This window comes from Cervus elaphus, chromosome 22 (assembly GCF_910594005.1).
Source record: "Cervus elaphus chromosome 22, mCerEla1.1, whole genome shotgun sequence".
Taxonomy (NCBI): Eukaryota; Metazoa; Chordata; class Mammalia; order Artiodactyla; family Cervidae; genus Cervus; species Cervus elaphus.
The window spans coordinates 5991957-6014680 of record NC_057836.1 but is presented as its reverse complement, the minus strand read 5'-3'; the positions used below and the strand labels follow the sequence as shown (position 1 = coordinate 6014680).

General features: G+C 54.1%; 1 protein-coding gene across 4 annotated transcripts in view; it reads right to left on the bottom strand.

The window, feature by feature from the left end:
• Nucleotides 1-12697, bottom strand: part of SCUBE1 (signal peptide, CUB domain and EGF like domain containing 1) — a 131505-nt gene extending 118808 nt beyond the window's left edge. For 2 of the 4 annotated variants that reach the window (XM_043881393.1, XM_043881395.1), the window contains exons 1-2: nt 12468-12697; nt 8211-8345 (exon numbers count right to left, since the gene is read on the bottom strand). In XM_043881393.1, the coding sequence (XP_043737328.1) occupies nt 8211-8345; nt 12468-12555 (223 nt within the window). In that variant the 5' untranslated portion in view covers nt 12556-12697. The remainder of the gene's footprint in view (nt 1-8210; nt 8346-12467) is intronic. The other 2 variants (XM_043881394.1, XM_043881396.1) reach the window with 1 other exon arrangement.
• Between the last annotated feature and the right edge of the window lie 10027 nt (nt 12698-22724).

Here is a 22724-nt window from a genome sequence, read left to right as displayed (position 1 = left end):
GGCTACGAACACCCTAAGAAGTGGGTATGAACATCTTTATCTGACAGCAAGGGAAACCAAGGCTCAGAGGTGTTGCCGCCCTGCCCGAGGTCACACAGCTAATACAAGGGGGGCCAGGAAGTGGGCCAGGCCATCAGACTTTGGAGAATGCTTTCTCAGTCACAAAGGGCCACGTTTCGTAGGCTTCCATTTATATGACGTCTATAGAAGAGCCAAAAGTATTGAGACAGAAACCAGATTAGTGGTTTCTGGGGACTGGGAAGCTGGGGAGCAATGCCTAAGGGGTACAGGGTTTCTTTTTGGAGTAATGAAAAGGGTCTAAAGTTGATTTTGGTGATGGGTGCACAAGTCTGTAAATATACTAAAAGGCATGGAATTGTGTACTTTAAGTGGGTGATGGTATAGTACGTGGATCATATCTCATTGAAGCTGTTTTTCTCAGTTAATGCTGTCAGTGGCCTCATACATCATGCTGGGGAGTCTCGGGGGCTCTGCCTGGGTGCAGACGCTCACTGTGAACTGACCTCAAGTGCCCTCTGCCCCGTGTGGGCTCACAGTGAGCTTTGTGGCTCTCCAGTATCAGGCTGGGACTTGCCTACCAAACCCGAAGGGCCAGTTAATTACTCCCTTTCTCACTCCCAAACACTCTGGACCCTTTGCTGTCCCCAGGTTCTGACATCAGGCCTAGCAGATGCCCAAGCAACCTGGGTGATGGGGAGCAGCCTTATCAGAGTGTTCAAGATGGGAGCGAGGAGCTGCCAGCTCAGAGCTGAGGCTCCCGCTGCTCCCTTGCCAATCAGAAGGACAGTCATTCTCCCACCCCCATTACCAAAAAGGCAGGGGGGACGCCCCAGATCCTGAGACTGCAGGCTCTGAGGGGGTGCTCCACGGACCCAACCCCGTGAACTCAACAGAAGGATCGTCAGAAATACAGTTGCCCAAAAACCTGAGCCACCACTTGAAACGGGCAGGTTGGGGTCCTAGAGCTCTTCCAGAGCACCCCTGGATTTGGTAAAAGGATAACTGAACCCAGAGAGGGGAACTGAAGAGCTGATCATATCAGCAGGCTGGGGCTGAACCCAAGACTCGCAGCTTGAACCTAAGACTCGCAGCTCAGGCTTCTCCCCCTAAACCCACAGGCTGCCCTCTGGGCTCTGGCCCATGGCTGGCCTGGTGCACTTTGATTTTACTCTCTTTCTCTCCAGATTGCCAGTGGAGTTGCCCTCTATTCGTCATGCCAATAACAGCAAGGGGGACTGCCTACCATCTTCCAACGGTCCGCAGCTAAACTCTTAAGCAGGAAGGGCTTCACTCTCCCTATCACAGAAAGAGAAACTGAGGCTCAGAGAACTGAAGGGACGTGTGCTACATCACCCAGGTAGTAAGTGGCAAAGCCAAGACTGGAAGCCAGGCAGGCTGGCAGCAGACTAGAGGCCTGAATTTGCAGTCAGCACACTAAGGCCCATGGAGAAGGAAATGGCAACCCCCTCCAGTATTCTTGCCTGGAGAATCCCAAGGACAGAGGAGCCTGGCAGGCCATGGTGCATAGGGTCGCAGAGAGTCAGACACGACTGAAGTGACTAAGCATGCATGCTAAGGCCCAAGAGGTCCGCAGACCTGCCCAAAGTCACACAGACGGGCGCCCAGGTCTTCACGGACCTGCATCCAGTCCTACTCCCCTGGACTCAAAGGGCAGGAGGCCCAGACAGAGGCAGGGGGTGGGGTGGGGGGTCTCCAGGAGAGGGGCGTGCCTCTGGGCGCCCCCGGAGGGGGCGGGGACTGAGCCGCAGCCCTTATTAACAGGGCAGCAAGTCCACGCCGGCCAGCTGGGGTTTTCCCCTCTCTCCTCCCAGGGGCTGCAGCCCTGGCCCATCTGGAAGACCCCCTCCAAGCACCCCTCCGAGACCCCCTGACCTTGCCTGCTCACACGAGCCCTCCGGCCCTCTTTGTCTCAAGGCCTTTGGGGAAGGCCACCGTCCACTTCAGTAGCATTCAAACGCCGACAAGGCCCGTGGTTTATTTTCTTAGAAATAATGGTTTTTGCTGGTTAGCATTCCTCGGATGGAAAAACAAATACAGCCACTGTAATAAGAAGCGGCCAGGAGGAGGCTAGAGGGCCGAGAGGAAGGGACGGGAGAGGCCTGCTGCCCGGGGTGGTGGGGGGTGGGTGCTCAGAGATGGGGTGGGGGTGGGGCAGAGGCCCTCTAACCCTGGGAGAGATGGGGATTTGGAGAAAAAGCTCGCTCGCAGGCACCAGTGCTGTCTTCCGCGCACTCTCGCTAGAGCCAGGCGCTGTCCCTCCCCCAGCTCCCACTCGGGGCCCTCTGGGTGAGACAGGTGCCTCCGGTCCCACGTCATGGGAGGAAGGCTAAGCCACCTGCTGCACTCACCGAGTCAGCAGGGATAAAGTCAGACCTTGGCACCCTTGTGACAGACGCATTCGGGGACCATCAGAGCCGGAAGGAGTGTCCGAGACCCCCTCTGCCTTCCTAACTTAGCCCAGATGACCACCTCTCCAGGGAGCCCTCTCAGACTTCCCCCTCCCCCAGCAGTGCTGGCCCCTGTCCTTCTCACCCCGCTGAGTCTGGTCTGTATTTCCACGGCTGTACTTTCCACGCCCCGTTAATGATCACGTCTTTCCCCATCTGTTTCTCCCCTGAATGGGGAGATCGGGAAAACAGGTCATGGCCCCAGCCCTGAGCTTGGCACAGAGTAGGTGCTCAGTGAACATTCTCCATCCTGAACTGAATCTGGTCCAGTGGATGCATTTACACCTGGGCAAACCGAGGTTTGGGGAGGCAAACGCCTCTTGGTGCTTTGATGCCAATGATACAAGCTCTTAACTTTTCCTTCCCAAAAATGGACTGGGGCTCCAAGAAACCTCAGCTCCACAACAGATCTGGGACCAGTTGCAAGCCACGCTGCCTAATTGCTAGCTGACAGCAGCTTGGAATTTTAAGTCACATCCGATTTCTTCCTGCCCGCTGGTCTGCCGGACTCCAGCGCTTTCATCTTCAGCAGGGCACACGTTAGCATGCATAATTGCACGTTTTAAGACTGGAAGAATTTCCCCTCCTCCCCCACTCCCAGCCCACCTCTGAACTGCCTTTGCTGGCCTCCCAAAAAGCAGAATAGTATCTGGAGTTTCAGTCAAGAGTGTAATAACGATGATGAAAATGATTTAGTAAGGTCATAGACATTATTTCCTCAGAAGGCCAATTGGTCTCAAGGTTTTTTTGTTTTTTTTCTGATGTTAAACTAAATGGATCACTGGGTGTGTTATTAAGAGTTTTGTTAAAACACTTAATAGCATGGCCTGTAATCTACCTAACTTTGCTGACTGACAAGTAGGCCCTGGGGATATAAAATTCAGGAAGTGACTATTTACATGCATTACTTACATGCTAATTTTGTGATCTCCGATGCCCATAAGGCTGTCATTTTTTTCCTTTTCACAGAAAATGGAAAATAGTAATATATTTGATATACTGTGGCCAAAACAAAAAGCTATTTCCCGCAAGAGTTTTAATTATGACGTTTTGGAAAAGGTCCGAGTTGGAACTTGCAAGTGGAAGAAAGCACTTGAATAAATGGTTTAAAAAATTAAGTACACATAGAAGGGGTGATGTGCACTGCTGTTTCAGACTAAACAGTGATTATCAGGAGGGTCTCAGTTATTTAAACAAGCCATTTGAGGGTGGTTTGCTCCACGTTTGGGACCTGGTCCTGATTATAAACGAGAGCTTTTCATTAAGATTAGCAAGACACAATTCAAGCTATAATTTGGTCCTTTTCCTTAGCACATGTCTATGAAAACAAAGCAATTAAGGTTAAATGAGTTGAAGCATTTAAAGGGACTGAAATGCCCCCTCCTCACCCCCGGCCTGCCCCCTCGACAGAAAACAGTACAAACAGGCCTGACTAATTCAGACCAGGAGGCCAGCGCAGGGCTGGCCCTGGCAGCTCCCTGAGAGTCCATGCACAGGGTACCTGGTGAGGCAGGTGGGGAATGCAGCAGCTTAGCTAAATGAAGAAGGATGGGGAGACAGAATGTGCAAAGGCCCTGGGTAGGAAGAAGCTGGCAAGTTGGAGGAACTATAAAAGGACAGTGATGCTGGGGGGAGGTTAGGGAGAAAAAGATACAGAGAATGAGACCAGGCTCAGAAGAGCTGACGGCAGCAAGGGGAGGTGTGAAAAGGTCTCTGCAGCCCCCTCTAACACTCCATAGCTAAGGCTGTTGGGGGTCTGGGCCACTGCTGGGACCTCACGGCTGACCAGAATCATAGTCCAGGCCCTCTGTCTCTTAGCTGGGCAACCTGGTGAGAGACTAACCTTCTTGGACCCAATTTCCTCAACCTAATTCTGCCACTGGTCCCCATCAGACATCCGTGGACTAGACCTCACCCCTTTGCAGACTTGGCTTCCTCATCCATAAAACCTTCAAAGTGTGGGAGGCTCTAGGAAGGCTTTCCTGATACCCACCAGACATGGACAATAGTCATTCACCTCATCCACCAGGACCAGCTCTGGGCCCAACCCTAAGTGAAGTCACACAGGTCATGGCGACCCAATGGAGCTCTGAAGGAGTCATGCTCCCTGGTGACAGCTGACCTATTTGGGGCAGCAGGGAAGGCTTCCTGGAGGAGGTGACTGCTGCAACGTATCCATCTACCCATTCACCCAACAGATGCCTCCCAATCCCTGTGCCAGGCCTGATGCTGGGTTCTAGGCATCAGAGCTGAAAGATCATAGACCCTGCCCTTGAGGAGCCCACATTCCAGAAGGAGACCTGGGAACCATTAAGCCATTGTGAAGTGGGCTAAACAGGTTGTGTGAGGCTGGCAAAGGCAACAAAGAGGGGCACTCATCTATAAATAACGGGGGCTGCCTTAGAGGCCCTTTAAAGCTCATTCCAACTCTGCATGTCCGTGAGCTCACTTCGAGTGACTTCAGACACTGTCAAGATGAGAACCATTGAGAAAACATTGGTTTATCCTCAGCCATGCTCAGGGTCTTTCACAGCTGTCTGAGACCCCTCAGTCTGCCCACAGCAAGCCCCCTGCTGACGGTAAGCTGACCACATGTGGCCCCAGGCTGCTCCCTGGACACACCGCAGCTGCACATGCAGACACCCCACCATCATCACATGTGCACGTGACCACATGGCAAGATGGCCTTGAACGTGTGGTGAGAAGCCGTCCCCGGAACAGGGATCTGGTTGCTTCAGGTGCCAGGTTTGCTAAAGGGTTTTCCTCCGGCAGCAGGAGTTTCAAGGCAACACAGTTATGGGGCTCAGTTGGCCCCACGTGGGGAGGCAGGGAGTGGTCATAGGCTGACCTCTTCCTGTGGAGAGTGAGGGAGGCTGTGGAAGGCACCTTCTCTGGGCCTGCTAAGACTCTGTCCTCTCTGTTTACCACAGTAAACAGCAAAATCTTTCAGATCTCTAGGACAGGGGAACTCATTTCTTCCCAAACTCCAATGCCAGCCTCTGCAAATCCCACACCAGCTCAGGGCCTGCAGATAAAGGGGCCCAGGGAGGGAAATCAGGTTTGATTGATGCCTGCTAGTAGGAGAAGGTGGCAGCAAACTGCCTGCCACCCCTGAGGTTTAGTGCATGCTCAATCATTTCGAGCATGTCTGACTCTTTCGGACCCCATGGACTGTAGCTCTTGAGGCTCTTCTGTCCATGGGATTAATCTTAACCCAGGCAAGATTACTGGAGTGGGTTGCCATTTCCTCCTCCAGAGGATCTTCCTGACTCAGGGATTGAAATCGCGTCTCTTGTGTCTCCTGCTTCGGCAGGTGGGTTCTTTACCACTAGCGCCACCTGGAAAGCCCCCATTTACACCATGGAAAGCAGCAAATGCTACACGACGGAGCTTTGATGATGATGATGGGAGCAGATGACAATGATGACGACAACGTGGGTAATGGTACCGCCCCCTGTGTACTGAGGACCTACTGTATGCTGAGTGCCCACTGTCAACCAGGCACTGAGGTTGCCAGGGCTCTGGTACCCTACACCAGGGGTCCCCAGTCTCTGGGATTGAATGCCTGATGATCACAGGTCACGGTGATGTAATAATACTAGAAGCAAAGTGCACAAAAAATGCAATGTGTTTGAATCATCCCGAAACCATCCTTCCCCGGTCCATGGAAAAACTGTCTTCCACGAAACCGGTCCCTGGTGCCAGAAAGGTTGGGGACAGCTGATGATTTCATTCAGTCTTCAGGAGGCCTTAAGACGGATTAGGCGTTAGGGCACAAAAGAAGGGAAAGGAGCTCCATGAAGGGGGAACATCTGAGCTGGGTCTCAGAAACACGACTGGCCTGGTGTATGTATGTGTGGCCAGGGCACAAGGGTGTCCAAGCTTCAGATGAGGCCAGAGGCCAGAGCCAGGCTGGAGAGACCAGGAGGCCTCTGGCAGTTCCTGAAGCACACTCACAAGCCTTGTCCTCTTTTATCCTCATACTGGGGCCATTAGGCCCCCAGAGCCAGTGACCATGACCCCACTCTGGGCTCAAGCAGAGTGGAAAGCTAAGCTGGACTCTGCAGGACTTCAGGGCAACAGGGAGGACACAAAACGTGGGCATCCTGGGCAAGGGACAGCAGGGGGGTGACCTCAGGAGCTGGGCTGGAGGAAGAACAGCCTGGGTTAGTGGCTTCAACTGGCGGAGATGAGGGTACCCTTGGGGCTCCCCGGCCACAGGGAAGAGCAAAAGATAAGAAAACAGCATCTCACATGTGTCAGTCAGAACCACCAAGCTCATGTCCAGGCCTAACAGCAGCCGGCCTGCTCTATCTGCCTCCAGCCTGGCCTCCTTCCAGAGGTCTGTGGGTAGGCGCCAGCTCCCCACTCTGGCTTCTGGGCCCCAAGCAAGGCCAGGGCTGTGGCCAAACCAGGCACAGTCCAGGACAGGGTCATCTATCTGGCACTCAGCCTTAAGTAGATGCCCAACAAATGAGATGGATAAACAATCCAGCGTGTCCTAAGGAGGCATAGCCATGTTTCCTATAAAACCCAACTCCTATAAAAACTTAGGAGCAGGCACCCACCTTGCTTTCCTAACACAAATCTCACACTTTGAAAACGGAAGGTGGCAGGGCTCAGGGAGAAGACAATGAGATGACAGAGAGCTTTGGGCAGGAATTAAGGAGCCTGGATATGAGTCCCAGCCATGCCCTTGTGAAACAGGGTGGTGGTGGTGGGGATCTTGCAGAAGTGACTTCTCCAACCAAAGCCTCAGTTTTCCTCATCTGTGAAGTGGGGACAGACAGGAAAGCCTTGGATACTGATTCTCAACCAGGGGTGCATATCAGTCTTGGAAGAGAGCTGTCTCTGGCCCCCTGATGCTGGGTCCTGTACCAGACCCATGGAGGTAGAATGACCACACAGACCCTCCTGGACAAATGCTCCCAAAGGTTCTGTCTGGCTTGGGAAGTCCCCTCCAAAGACAGTAAGAGTGCTCTTGCCTCTGACTTTCAGCCTGCTGGGGAGGCGGTTTGTAGGGCCATACGCTCAAACCAGCATCCCAGGTGCAAGAAAGGAAGGCTGGATGTATAGACAGACAGCACCAGTCTCTGCTCACGCGCACATCATCAACACAGGAGACCTGAGCCAGCCCCACAGGTGCTGTGGCTGCTTCTGTGAAGTTCCCTTGGGGAAGCTAAACAGGGTATACAGATAGCTTTGGATTTGAAACTAGGGAGCTTAGGGTCTTTCTATACAGTTCATGGGGTTCTCATAGCTAGTATACTGGAGTGGTTTGCCATTCCCTCCTCCAGGGGGTACGGGGTTAGAGGATGAGATGGTTGGAAGGTATCACCGACTCAACGGACGCGACCTTGGGCAAACTCTGGGAGATGGTGAGGGACAGGGAGAGGCCTGGCGTGCTGCAATCCATGGAGTTGCAAAGAGTCCGACAAGACTTGGCGACTGAACAAGAACAACAGCCACCTCGGGGGTCACCCCAGGCCTCTACCCCATATACATCTGGTCAGGGACAGATGGACAAATATACCATCCACTGCTCCACCTCAGGTGCTTATTAAATAGAAACCCCAAAAGTTTCAAATCCAGGGAGAGTTTAATACTCCTCGACCTCCCAAGGAAGCAGCCCAGGTTCCGGGGCAGCCTGCAGCCTCCCTGCCAGGGCTGACCAAGGCCACCGGCGAGGGCCATGGGGGCTGCGGGTCTGGCCGGGCTCACCTTCGCACTGCCGGCCTTCCCCCTTGTAGCCTGGCTTGCAGAGGCATTTGTAGGACTTGGGCGTGTTCTGGCAGATGGCATCGATGTGGCAGTCGTCCGTGCCCTCCGAGCACTCGTCCACGTCGACGGCCCCTGCTGGGGTAGGGGAACAGCGGGTGAGGCGTGGCCAGGACGTGGGCAGACACTGCGGTGCAGGCAGTTCCTTTTGCCCCCTCCCCCCCCGTGGTCCCCAGGGTAATTAACAGGAGGAGCTGTCACATGACCACCTGGTGCGACAGGCAGTGATTGGTAGCATCTTTGGGGCAGCTGCTCTGTGCCAGGTGCTGGTCTTGTTTACTTTCACAACGGTTCCATTAGGTAGAGGTATTGTTCCCATTACAAAGCTGAGAAAACAGAGGCTTAGGAACATAGGACTTCCCTGGTGGCTCAGCTGGTGAAGAATCCGCCTGCAATGCGGGAGACCTGGGTTCGAGCCCTGGGTCGGGAAGATCCCCTGGAGAAGGGAAAGGCTCCCCACTCCAGTATTCTGGCCTGGAGAATCCCATGGACTGTATAGTCCATGGGGCCGCAGAGTCGGACATGATTGAATGACTTTCACTTTTCACTTTAGGAACATAGAGAGGAAAAGCATCTCTCTGCGTCTTGCTCTCCCCACAAGCATCTCTCCAACCCTCCTCCACCCTCCTTATTCTAGAATTTAGAGCCAGAAGGGTCCTCACAGGAATTTAAATCCTTCCCCTTTGGGTCGCAGATGGGGAAACAGAGGCTAGTCTGGCGCGCTGAGTGGGGGCTAAGCCAGCAGGCCCATGGGGCAGATCTGAACACGGGCCCCACCCAGCTCCTAGGATGTAGAAATAAAGGATTTTTTTCTAAAATATATATATATATATTTATTTATTTATTTGGTGGCGCTGGGTCTTAGCTGTGGCACATGGGATCTTTGATCTTCACTGTAGCACGTGGGATCTTTAGTTGAGGCATCTAATTCCCTGACCAGGGATCAAACCTGGGCCCCCTGCATTGGGAGCGCAGAGTCTTCGCTACTGGACAGCCAGGGAAGTCCCTGAAGGATTCTTCCCCTGGCCTCCATGCCACCAGACTAGAGCATCCCAGTGGTGGACCCATTCCATCAGTTGGGTTAACCTGGCTCATGGATGCATCCAATCTCCCTGTCCTCTCTCTTCTCCACCTCGGAAATCTAGGTTTGAACCTGGTTCTCATACTCTGACTTCCAAACTCAAGTTAAGTTTAGATTATGAGGGTTCCTGGCTCTCCCCACCTCCTTCCCTCCATATACACCATCAGTCTGGAATCGCTGTTGGGCAAATAATATGAAATAGATTCTGTGCATCTGTGTATACACTTCCCTCTCTCTCACACACACACACACACACAGCTTAGGCAGCAGGAAGACCCTCAGAGCATAGGATAACGCAGCCAGAAGAACCTTAACTATAATCTAGGTTCATTCCTCAGGTTACAAATGAGGAAACTGAGGCCCAGAGAAGTCTGCAGATGGTCAGGAGCTCATTAGGAGCCGAGACTGGACTCTGACTCAGGATAAGCAGGTCCAGGGCTTTTCCACATGACCTGTTGCTTCCAGCCAGCTATGAATAGAGTACAGATGGGTGACAGACAGACAGAAGGACCCAGAGGGGAGCACAAGGAACTCTCAGTAGCTATGGCGAGGGCCATCACCCAGGGGCGAGCCTGGGGAACTCCTGGAATGCCCTCCTCTCTTCACGCCTCTGCTTCACCCTAGCCCATCTGGCCCTCAAGAATGTCCACTCTGAATTACTGCTCTGGCTGGCATCTGGGTTCTAAATTTGCATGGGGAGACGTCTCTAGGAGACCCACTCCCCTCCGGGACTGTTCCTCCCCAAGGCTCCAGCCTGCCCCTAAAGGAAGAGAGGCAGCAAAAAGAAACACAACAGAATCACCTCCCTACACACACACACACACACACACACACACACACACACAGAGCAGGTGGCGTCCTTTCTCAGGGTGGTTTTATCTGCTCAGGTCAGCAGCCCACCCTCTACAGCTGCCCTAAGGATGGTGATCAGGGGCCAGGAGGCAGTCAGTGTAGATCAAAGCCAGTCATCAGAAGGCCAGGGGCCATGAGGAACATCAGGCCAGTGGACCATCCCCTTCTGGAGAAGTGACAGCGGGAGCCCTGAGAGGGGTGGGATAGCTTCAAGGGCAGGAAGCCAGAGACCAGAGATCCACACGTTCCAGGGGAGAGGACTGGAGTCACTTCTAAGACACGGCCAGCAGGGGCAATGGACCACACTTACAGCTCTTTCCACTTCTCAGGGGTCAAACTGCCTGGGGCTCTGGGGTCCCCACACCCCAAATCTCACACCTAGCAGGTGTCCTCATGGCATGAAAATGGATGGATTGCCAAGGGGCAGTAGGGGCACCTCCCAACACAATTTTTTTTTAATTGTAGTTTTTTTTTTTTTTTAAACTTTATTTGGGGGGTCGTGCCCTGCAGCATGTGGGATATTAGTGAGGGATCAGGCATTGAACTCGATCCCCTGCATTAGAAGTGCAGAGCCCTAACCACTGGACCGCCAGGGGAGTCTCCCAACACACTTTTTAAACATGTCTTTAGGTGGGAGCTGGGGAGAGGGCAGCAAGTTGGAGGAGAGAGGGAGAGGAAACAAGGCCATGGGTCCCTGCAATTTCCCTGGCCCCAGTGCTGGCCTGGACAGCCCAGCCCAGCCGTCCCCTCCCATCGCAGGTGCTTGCTCTGACATGAGTTGTCTCACAGCAGCACAAGGCTTGCTTAGATGAGGGGTGCAGACAGATACAGCGGACAGACAGAGAGGAAGACAGGCGCATACAGGAGCAACCCAACGGGACTGAAGGACCTCAGAGACCAGGAGAGACACCCGCAGACACGTGGGGGTGTGGCAGCGGGCCCCAGTTTCCCTTGGGGCCACCGGGGGAGAAAACAGCTAGACTCCAATGGTAGAATAGTTTCAATGGCCCAGCATCCTCACTCAGGGGTTAACTCCCAGGAATAGACTTCCTGCCACCAGACACAGACCTCAGGGAGCCTGGCTGCGGGTGCAGCCAGGGGACCTCGGGGAGAGTGCCGCAGGGTCTCTCCCTTCCGAGGACCGAAAGGAGGGGAGCTCCTCTGAGGGACAGGGTCAGACGTGGGAGGGGAGAATGTGCCTTCAGCTTTGTGGAAGACACCCGAGAGAGCAGGAGGGGAAGGGAGGTCTGCCCCGGGCCCTTGAAATCCGTGGGGAACCCCGACCTCGCCACTGCCGCCTGCCTCTACCTTTCTGGATGCTCGATGCCCGCCCACCCCACCCCCAACCCCGAACCCCCAACCCCCAGAGTCTCCTGCCTCTCTCTCCTGGACCCCCTCAGGGTGTTCCATCTCCCCGCCCTCCGGTTCCAAGCATTTCCTTTCCTCCGTGTCTGTTCTTCAGACCTCCCCCTCCTGTCTGTCCATCTGTCCACCGCTTTCCAGCCATCTCATCCTTCCCTCCTTCCCTCGGTCTGGCTGGCTCCCTCCCCCCCTCCCCCAGCCCTCCGCTCTTTCTCGGGCGCCCCCCTGGCCGCACCTCTCTTTCCCTCTCTTCCCATCCCTTCCTGCCGCCCGCCCTCACATCTCCCTCTTTTGATCTTTTTCCTTCCAGATGCTCATCTGCCTCCTGCCTACTCCCTTGGGTTTCCTCCTTGCCCGCTTCGGTCTTTCTGGTCTCTACTCTTCCAGTCCGTCTTTCTCCGGGATTTTGTTCCCTGCGTCCTTTTGTGTCTGTCCGTCTGTCTCTCCATCTCCTGCATCCTCCTTCTCTTTCTCTCGGGGTCAGTCCTCTTTCTCTTGCTCACCTCCTTGGGGGTCTCCCCTCCCGGCATCCCTTCTTCCCCGGGGTGGGGGGGAGCGCCCGTCCGGCTCCGGGAGGGGGATAAATCCCCACTCCCTCCCGCCCTTGGGCGGTGCGCCGGGGCCGGCGGAGGAGCCCCTCGGCGGGCTGTCCTGCTTTCTTTCTTCCTCCCGCCCTCACACGCCGCCCCCGTCCCAGTTCCCCCTGGGCCCCAGCCACCCCCCTTCCTTGCTCCGGCCCCGCTGCGCTCCGGGAGCCCCCCGGCCGGCCCGGGCAGCGCGGAGGGGGCGCTCCGCGGGCGGCCCCAGAAGTTACTTTGCAGAGTCAGGGCGGGGCTGCAGCCCTCCCGATGGCGCGGGGCTGGGGGCCCGCCCGGGACCCCGCCGCCCACCGGGTCGGGGCTTACCTGGGAGCCCGCTGCCCCCCGCCAGCCGCCCGCGCGCGCCCAGGGCGAGCAGCACACACAAGTGCCAGCGCACGGCCGCCGCGCCCATGCTCACTGCGGGCCGGGCCGGGCCGAGCCGGGCCGGGCCGGGCGTGCGGGGCGTGCGGGGCGCTGGGACCCCCACCGACCGGCCGCTCGCCGAGCGCTCCCAGCTGCAGGCTCCGCGGCCAGCGCTCCGGCTCCCGGCCTCCGAGCCGGCGCGACTGACGAGGTGACAGCCGCGCGCTCATTGGCCCGCTGCCTCCGGGGGCGGGGCTCCACGCGCCACCGCCCAATGGGCGCCGGCCGCCGGCCTGGGGGGAGGGGCGGGAGTCCGGGGTCGCCCCCCTCCCCTCGGGGCCCGCGGCAGGTGGGGGGTAGGGGCCAGATCGCCCGGCCGCCAGGCGCACGGTCTAGGCCGGGCCGGAGCAGCCTCTGAGGCTGCTCCCTCCCTCTGCCCTCGGCTCCCGCGTCCCACTCTGTCCGTCGAGGGTGGCCGCTCTTTGGGGGGCAGCACCCATTCACCAGCACGCGCGCGCGCTCACGCGCGCGCGCACACAGACACACAGACACACACACTTGAGGGAGAGGGAGGGGGCCTGCCCACCGACCCTCGGAGGTCGAGAAAGGCCCCGGAGGTATCCATTTGTATCAAAAGAAACGCAGACCGCTCGAATCAAAATTGCTCTTTCATCCATTCGATGAGTTTTTATTGAGCACCTACTATGTGCAACTTCCCTGGTGGCTCAGATGGTAAAAGCGGCTGCCTACAATGCAGGAGACCCGGGTTCGATCCCTGGGTCGGGAAGATCCCCTGGAGGAGGAAATGGCAACCCATTCCAGTATTCTTGCCTGGAGAATCCAATGGACAGAGGAGCCTGGTAAGCTAAGAGTCCATGGGGACACAAAGAGTCCGACAGGACTCAGCGACTTCATTTTCACTGTGTGCCCAGCACTGGCAAGGCAGCCTCGAAGAAGCCAGGCAGGAAAACCTTCTGAAGATCGTTTTCACATTTATATTCAAAACAAACAAACTTTTTACCACTTCCCAAAGGACAATGGCCTATAAATGCGCTTGTCCTAGGACAACCGTGGGATCCGTGCCTTCAGGGGGGCGCAGCGAAGATTCTGTGTCTGCCTCACGGTCAGTCTTGGCTGCCGCAGCTTGTCTGAGGGCTAACCTCTTACACAGCAAAGTTTGATGAGCCCCCGGCCCCCAGAATGTGAGGTCCTGCGGGATGGTGGGCTGGGGGCGGGAAGACCAAGCGGTCAGGTCATTCCACGCAAGAGTTGCTCCAGTGGGGCCTGGGGTCTACACCTGACTCCTTTGAGACCTGGATCCAAGACCCCCCACCCAGCGGGCAAAGTTGGAAATAAATGGCCCTTCTCAGCCCCAGGCAGGATGCTTGAAGGCAAAAAAGTTCAGCAAACCCCAAGGCCCATCTCCTTGACAACCACCAATAAGAGCTTCTTTTTTCCTCTCCTGCTCTCCAGGCCTAACTGAAAGACAAGACTTCCCTCTTTTTGCCCACTCTGCTTGCGCCAGTCCACACCCAAGTTTCCTCTCCACACTGGCTCCCTGCCCTGCCCCCCCAACACACCCACACACGCAGGTACACCCTCCAACACACCCCCTCAGGCATACAGGCTCTCATATACACTCACACTCATATACATCATCACCAACACCCTCGCACACAATCCCGCACTTTAAACACGCAAACTCACACATAAATGGGTGACTGCACACACACTCCCACAACCTTCTGGAGGCAGTCTCCACAGCCCTGGAAGTTAAATCTGTGTCCAACCACCTTTGCTCCCTGTCTGACCTTGTATCACGGACAGCCCGTGGCACTAGCCTGGGGGCTGAGGCAAGGGGTCCCCACACGGGGGGACCAGAGAGGGTTAGCCTTCTCCCCCATCACACTTGACATATCGTGTGTGGTTGTGCTGGCTGGTGGTTTAATTTGGGAGACCTTGTTATCAGGCTTTATTTTGCCCTCCTCCCAATTGTGTGGCTTTGGGTTTCTGGGGGAGAAACACCCTCAGAGCATAGGTTTCTGCCTGACACATACTGTCTTGTGCATTAGGTAGCAGGGCAACAAAGGTGAGTTGGGGTGGGATGGTAGGTCCTTTCAGGGGTTCGAACTGACTAGAAACAATGCTCTTTAATGGGTTTCTTCAGCAGCAGCCCCTCATCCCTGGCCCAGTGACCCCCAAGCTTGATGGTAGCAGGGGGTTCTTGTTTTAGGCTCTGTCGTCCCACATCAAGGAGGAAATGGAGGTAGGATGGTGGCCTGTTAGACTGTGGCCCTCCCAGAACCCAGAGGCAGCTCTCACTCAGGGACACCAAGTCCAGTCCCCAGCCAGCTCCTCCAAGTGTGCAGAGAAAAAGTAATTCCTTCCAAGAGATCATGGTCTGTGCAGAGGAGTCAGGAAGCAGAGAGGGCTGGAGAGGAGACACACTCCTAAGTTCCCCACAAATGCATTCAAGGACACGGCAGAGAAAGAGGTAGTTGGTTCTGGCCCAGGGGTGGTCAGGGAGGCCTCCTGGGGCACAGGACCCTAGAACTGGGCACCAAGGGTGAGGAGGGGATTTCTGCGATGGACAAGACCGTGTGCAAGGTCAGCAGGAGAAGGTGGGTACCTAGAAGTGAGTGTTCTCAATGCATCTCACAAACTGTACAGCATTGCACGAGGGTGTTGGTGACAGGGAAACCAGCTGCTCACAGAGACTGTGGTACCTGGGCAGCTGGCGGGGTGAGATCCCATTTGTCTGGACTCCAGCAAGGGGTATCTTACAGCATCTGGAAACAGAGCTGGGCGAGTGAGGCCCGGACATGGATGAGACAGTCACCTTGGGAGGGAACATTCCACGGCTCCCTGTCATCTTCCAAACAACGCTGAACACTCTGTGGGGCGAACAACGCACCCTTTGCCCCACGCAGTGGTCCTCTCCTCGACAAAGCAATACAAAGAGGGCCCCACAGGCATCCTGCTCTCACACCTCTCAGTCTTTGCCTGTGTGCCCCCCTCTGCCAGGATCACCCTTGATTTCCTTCTTCACAAGGCTCACCCCTCCTCTTCTGCCCCATCCCCACCCCCAAACAGAGTGTAGGTCCTCCTCTGGGATCCAATAGGAGCTGTGGCTTCCCCATCAGAGTCCAGCTCACCCCCGGATTCATATTTGTCGCTTCCTAGACTGGGGGGTTCCTAAAGGTGGGGCTCACAGCTGATCCGCGTCTGGAGTCACAGCTCCTAGCTGGGACCTAAGAAATGATTGTTGGATAAATGAATGAATGGACAAAGAAACAAAGCAGAGATCACTTAACTGAGGATTCACATCACTCCAGGGAGTGGATAAAGGTTATTTTGGCTGTCTGATAGGGCCCTGGGGAGTGAATCCAGCTGCCCACCCTCTCCTGGTCACCTCCATCCTCTGCCCACCAGGAAGCTGGGCTGGCCAGCAGGCCTGCTATCCTCTGGGACCCTTGGGCGCCCCCTGGTGACACCTCGCAGAGGCTTGCGGAGAGGCTGACCTGAGCACTTCTCTTCCTGCCAGACAGACACACAGCCTGGGCCGCCCGGACTCCAGCCTGCTGACTCCAGCCCTCCGTGTAAGAACACCTTGCTTTTGTTTTTACTTCCTCACAAAAAAGCCTCTTGATTCCTAACAGTTGTTCTTTAGCCACAGAAAGTTCTTTGAGAAAATAAAGTTCAAGCATAAAATGTCACTACAGGGATGTGAAAGCCTTGATCTCGATGACTTTAGAGGCTTTTGTCATCCTCTCTTATTAAAAATGAACGTTCATAGTCATACTGCTTCGTGTTTGCGTACTTCTTTAGACCTTGAAGGCTCATCCTTTCTGTAATCGGTAGGTGACTACGGGGGCTTCTCTCTCACGCAACTGGTGGCTCAGTGCTAAAGAACCCGCCTGCAATGCAGGAGATGCAGGTTTGATCCTTGGGTCGGGACGATCTCCCTGGAGAAGCAAATGGCAACCCAGTCCAGTATTCGTGCCTGGAAATCCCATGGACAGAGGAGCCTGGTAGGCTACAGTCCATGGGGTCACAAAAGAGTCGGACACAACTTAGCAACTAAACAACAACAGGTGACCAGGGGCCCCATGGACCAGGTTCCTTGGCTCAAGCTCTTACTTGTCAAATGGGGGTCTCAACCCCCAGAAGCCGGGGATGTCTCCAGCTCACGTTCCAGACTCCTCTGAGATGACTGGCCTCAGATTGAGCATTCAGGGTATTCTGACCTCCTGGCTCTCTCTGGCTCCAATTATAACAACAGGTACAATGTATGCAGTGTCCCTGTGTTCCCAGCACTGTGCTCAGTATCTTCTGTGTTACATCACTCATCCTGAGAGGTAGAAACTGCCACCATCCCCACCTTACACCTGAAAAAGCAAAGACACAGGTCACTTCCTCGGGGACCACAGAGCCAGCTAATGGCAGACACGGAATCTGAACTCAGCTCTGTGCAGCTCCTGAAGACAGGCTCTAAACCACTGCTTTCGTGCTAAGCCGTTTCAGTCGTGTCCGACTCTGCGACCCCACGGACTCTGGACTGCCAGGGTCCTCTGTCCATGGAATTCTCCAGGCAGGAATACTGGAGTGGGCTGCCATTTCCTTCTCCAGGGGATCTTCCTGACCCAAGAATTGAACCCAGGTCTCCTGCATTGGCAGGAGGATTCTTTACCACCTGCACCACCTGGGAAGGCCAAGCCATTACCTGCTAATAAAACCCACTCAAAAGGCATTAGGGTGTTGCTGGCTGTAACACACAAAGTGGTACTTTTTGGTTTCCATATTGAGAAAAGAGGTTTTTACACAGCAGACAGATTGTAACAGTTCACAATTCACATGGTTGATTTTAGGTACTAACCAGCTTCATGCCCTCCCATCTATCTAACAGCTCCCCCCTTCCCAGTTTATTTTCTTATCTAGGATGGCAACAAGTCACTCTAGGATACTGGGAGGGGTTGTGTAGAAGTGGGAAGTGATGGGGAGGTGATATGACACACACACACACCATCCCCTCAGGGGAAGTGACTCAAGCTGCAAGGCCGTAGATGCAGGGAAAGCTGCAAATGAAACCCGGAGACACTCCAGCTTCACAGAGCGGGGAACCGCCCCCCCCCCCCCCCCGCCCGAAGCCCAGATCTTCTGCCCCGTGGATGGGTCCACCGGGGCCCCCTCGGGCACCTCACACTCGCCAACTGGGCCCTCACCTCCTCCAGTCTAGGCCTGCTTTTCAGGGCTGGCATCCCTCCCCTCTCCTCTCCTCACCCACCAAGCCCTGTCAATGAATGGCACATCACTTCTCCTCTCCATCCCCCGGGCTGCTGGCTTTGATGAAAGAACACCTGCTTCCACCTGCGTGACTCCACAGATACTCACACCCATACCCATCAGAGCAGCAGGGTCGGTGCTCAAAGGCAGACCGGACCTCTCTCGTCCTTGCTGCCTATAGGACACCGTCCACTCAAGGCTGTGGGAGAGGGACTTCCCTGGTGGACCGGTGGCTAAGACTTCACGTTCCCAATACAGGGGCCTGGGTTCTATCCCTGGTCAGGGAACTAGATCCCATGTGCCACAACTAGAGAGCCTCCGTGCGGCAGCTAAGACGTGGCCCAGCCAAAAAAATAAAAAACACTGTGGGAGGTGGGTCTGTCCTCTGCCTGGGAAAGTCCATGCCTCCCCTCCACCCTGCACTGCCTCACACCTCAATCCGCAGCTTTCTCTGCTCCCTTCTGTCCCAACAAACTTCCCCATTCCTGTGTCTGATGGGCTCAGACTCAAGATTCAGGAGCTCTGTCCTGCCTGCGACTTTGTGGAGTGAATCCAGCCGCCCACCTTCTCCTGGCCCCCTCCATCCTCTGTGCCCCAAGGGCACGCTGGGCCTGCCAGCAGGACGGCCAGAATGTGTGATCTGGGGCCCTTGGCCTTGCAGAAGCCCTCGCCATGGGCACTGGTTCCACTTTGAAACCTGGAACCAACTGGTTAGAAGATCTTTCCTTCACTTAGGTCAAGATGTTGGGGTGGGCAAGTGAGTTAGACTTCTTGGTCACCTAATATCCCTTACAGACCTTAAACCAAGGCTGCAGTAGTGAACAGGTGGCTCTGGCTGGGCCATTCATTGTATTTTATGCCCCTGGCCATAAAGTTCATCCAGAGAGAAGGGGGTGACGGGATGAGATGGTTAGATAGCATCACTGACTTGATGGACATGAGTTTGAGCAAACTCTGAGAGATAGTGAAGGACAGGGAAGCCTGGCATGCTGCAGTCCATGGGGTCGCAAAGAGTCAGACATAACTGAGCAACTGAACGATAAGAACATATGACTAAGCGAAGCCCATCAGATGTCTGCCTGGGGGTTCTCTAAGTGGGGCCGTTGAGGTGTGTCTACTTTCCTATGTGGGCATGGAGCAGTAAGGGTGCTGCTCTCAGAACTCCCTTTGGCTGTGGTACTATTGTACGGAGAGCTGGCCTGAGAGAATGGATCCGTCAGAGAGCAGAGGAAAGAAATGGGAAGGGAGAGAGAAGACAAAGAGAGTAGAGAAGGCCATGGACCCCCCTCCATCATCTCAACCTCCTCTGCCCTTTAGGGTCACTACCTGGTACTCTTCCCAGTGACACTGCCCACGGACGCCACCTGCTTGAGATGCAAGCATCTCTAAAAACCCAAGCCAATATAGCCCTCCAAGGAGGCAAAACCATCAGGAAGCCAGACAAGGGCTTCATGGCTTCAGGCAGGATGAGACCCTTAATACTAGGTAGCAAGCAGAGACCCCATGAATGAATTAGGGGGTGACCAGTTTTCTTCTTTCCCTCCAACGTCCAGTAAGCTGTCTGGCAGGGCAGGCGCTGAGAGCAGGCATAGAAGTGGAGATGTCTGCCTGGAATCCTCAAACATTTTCTCTCGGGCTAATTGTTGGCAGCAATCATAGACAATCAGGAGGCAACGGTGCTGGTCAGCGACATCCCAGAGTGGGTCTCTCAGGATCCAGAAAGTCAGGGGCTCTTGTCCCAGGGACCCATGGCTTTCCCATCTTCTAGGGTCTAGTCCCAGATTGCCATTTGAATGGAAGATGCCGGCCCTTCTCTGGTCCTAGGGCCTAGCCTAGTTCAACTCCAAGAATGTCCTCAACACAAAGGAGGAAGAGCTCTTGTGACCACCATAAAGGTCTCCCAAGAGCCGCCCAAGGCAGACTGCAGCCGGTCACACCTCCCATTCACAATGAGCCATTGTGGTTTTCCTGCCCGACATCCTTATCTCCTAGGACTATAGGGGGCGGGAGGGAGACTGGCTCCAGTGAGCTTGACCAGGCAGCTTGGGTTCTCCTGCCCTGCCCCAGGGTCAGCAATGTGCTTTGATAGCTAGCCTCCCAGGCCAGGTCAGGCTGATACTGACAATGGACGTTTGCTCAGGACTTTACTAGACTCCTTCACACCCATCATCCGGTTTGATCCTCATAGACAAAGGTTGAGATCATGTGTCTCATAGCCTGTTTTGCAGGTCGAGAGCCTGAGTCCAAGAAAAGAAAATACCCCGCACTGTAGACTGCACTGTTTAGTCCCTAAGTCATGTCTGAGTCATTAGTGACCGCCAGGGACTGTAGCCCGCCAGGCTCCTCTGTCCATGGGCTTTCCCAGGCAAGAATACTGGAGCGGGTTGCCATTTCCTTCTCTGGGGGATCTTCCCAATCCCGGGATCGAATTCATGTCTCCTGCATTGCAGGCAGATTCTTTATGGGTGAGCCGCCAGGGAAGCCCATAAAGTGCAGCTACTGCTGCTACTGCTAGGTCACTTCAGTCGTGTCCGACTCTGCGCGACCCCATCCCTGGGATTCTCCAGGCAAGAACATTGGAGTGGGTTGCCATTTCCTTCTCCAATGCATAAAAGTGAAAAGTGAAAGTGAAGTCGCTCAGTCGTGTCAGACTCTTCGCGACCCCATGGACTGCAGCCTGCCAGGCTCTGGCTCCACCTAAATTCTTAGAGAAAGGAGAAGAATTTGTTGTGCTATTGTCCAAAAGAGACACAAGAGTTGTTTCCATTAGGAAGGCATTTACTGGGAATTTCCTGGCAATGGCAACCCACTCCAGTGTTCTTGCCTGGAGAATCCCAGGGATGGGGAGCCTGGTGGGCTGCCGTCTACGGGGTCGCACAGAGTCGGACACGACTGAAGTGACTTAGCAGCAGCAGCAGCCAGCAGTTAGAACGTGGCCTTTTCACTGCTGTGGTCCAGGATCAATTAAAAAAAAAAAAAAACAAACAGAAATTTACCAAGCAATGACTTCCCGTGCAGGCTGGTAAGAACATAGGAGGAGACCTGGACCCTGCTTAGCAAGAGCTCAGGCTAGACAGGGAGACCCTGGCTCATGAATTCTGCAGGAAGCAGCCAAAATTCCCGCCAGAGGGCCCTGCCTCTTAAATTCACCCTTGCTCCTCTTCACTTTACTGCAAGTCTCCTGCAACCAACCACATGAATTGGTTTTAGACCGGAATTGGCTTCAGCTTCCCCATATGTAAGATAAGTATAAGAAGCTCTCATCATAAGTGCTCAGTGAGGACTTCCTGGTGGCCCAGTGTTCGAGAATCTGCCTGACAATGTAGGTTCAATCCCTGGTCTGGGAAGGTTCCACATGCCCTGGAGCAACTAAGCCACAACTACTGAAGCCCTGGAGCCCTAGAGCCTGAACTCCACAATGGGAGAAGACACCACAATGAGAAGCTCACGGACCACAACTAGAGAGAGCCTGCGCACAGCAAGAAAGACCCAGAGCTATCAAAAGTAAATAAATTTTAAAAAGTGCTCAGTAAAGGAGAGATGAGATGATGAGCATGAAGCTCTTGACATGGTTGTTGGCATACAGCTGACACTCAATAAAAACTGAAATAAATTTTAGACAGGATAGATTAAGTGTCAAGAAACATGTGTAAAGAAAAGTTCAGGGAGGGCCAGCTTGGCAGAAAGAGGAGCATGGCTTAGAGTTCATTGGTTGTGACAGAAGGTGGCTCTGGATAACTTAAACTACACAAGATCTATTGGAAAGAAGTGGATGCCTTACTGGTGGGGAGGGAAGGGGCTCAGATCAAGCCCAAGCTCCTTGTGGTTACGGGAATGAATTCGTAATGGACTGGAGTCAATGGGCAAAAGATGTGAATAGGCAGTTTACAGAGGAGGAATTCCTATAGGACAGAGTATTTCCAGAAAGGAAAAAAAAAAAAAATGCTAACTTCACTCCTATCAAAGGGGCCAACTAGATCAATGAGACTTGCAAAAAAGACAAATATTAGTAACACTCAGTGCTGGAGAAGCTGTAGGGAGATGGACAGCCTGGGACACTGTTGTGGGAGGTAAACTTGCACTTCTCTGTCACAACTTTGAATGGTCTTTCCTTACCTCTAGGGTGGGGGTCTGAGTGAGGAGGGTACACACAGGAACATTCTAGGGGTGCTGGAAATGTTCTATATTTTGGTCTGGGTGGTATGACAGAGATATATACCTGTATATCGAATGTATTGAGCTGAATGTTATGCACTTTACTCCATGTATTGTATAAAAAAGGAAAAACGAAATAAAATGCAAAATCACCTTTGATCAACCACTGCCCATCCAAGAATCTCTATCCCTTGCTCATGGACAGAGGTAGCTGCTCCAGGATTTCAGGACCCAATCATTAGCAACAAGAAACACTTGAAAACAACTTACATATCTTTCAATAGGGGAAGGCTGGAGGAAATGGTGGCACAAACACAAAAGAATATTCATATGCAGCCATGAAACAGCATTTCAGAAAAAATGTTCCTGCTGCATTGTGGCAAAAGCAGGTTTTAAAACAAGATCTGTGATGCTGCGCTTGCAAAAAGCACAGAAACTAAAAATCCCTCTCTGTTTGTTCTTGTGTATTTGTACAAAGTCTCAAAAAGGGACACCCAAGTGTGAACAGCGGTTTCCTCCAGTGAGAGGGATTAGGGAGTAGCCACTGGGGTCTTTGACTCTTTACTGTGTCCCCATGTGTCATGGAATTGTTTTGCAATGGGCACTCACGACTTTTGCAATTAAAAAAAAATTCCACAAAAATGAAATCAAGCAGGAGAGGTGCCTGGCAAACAGTAGGTGCTCACTAAATATCTGATGAAGGGCAAGGCTTCAGTTGTCCTCAGGTTGCTGAGGCTTCTCCTTCAGACTGCCTGCTCCCACCCGGGGTGGGCACGCATG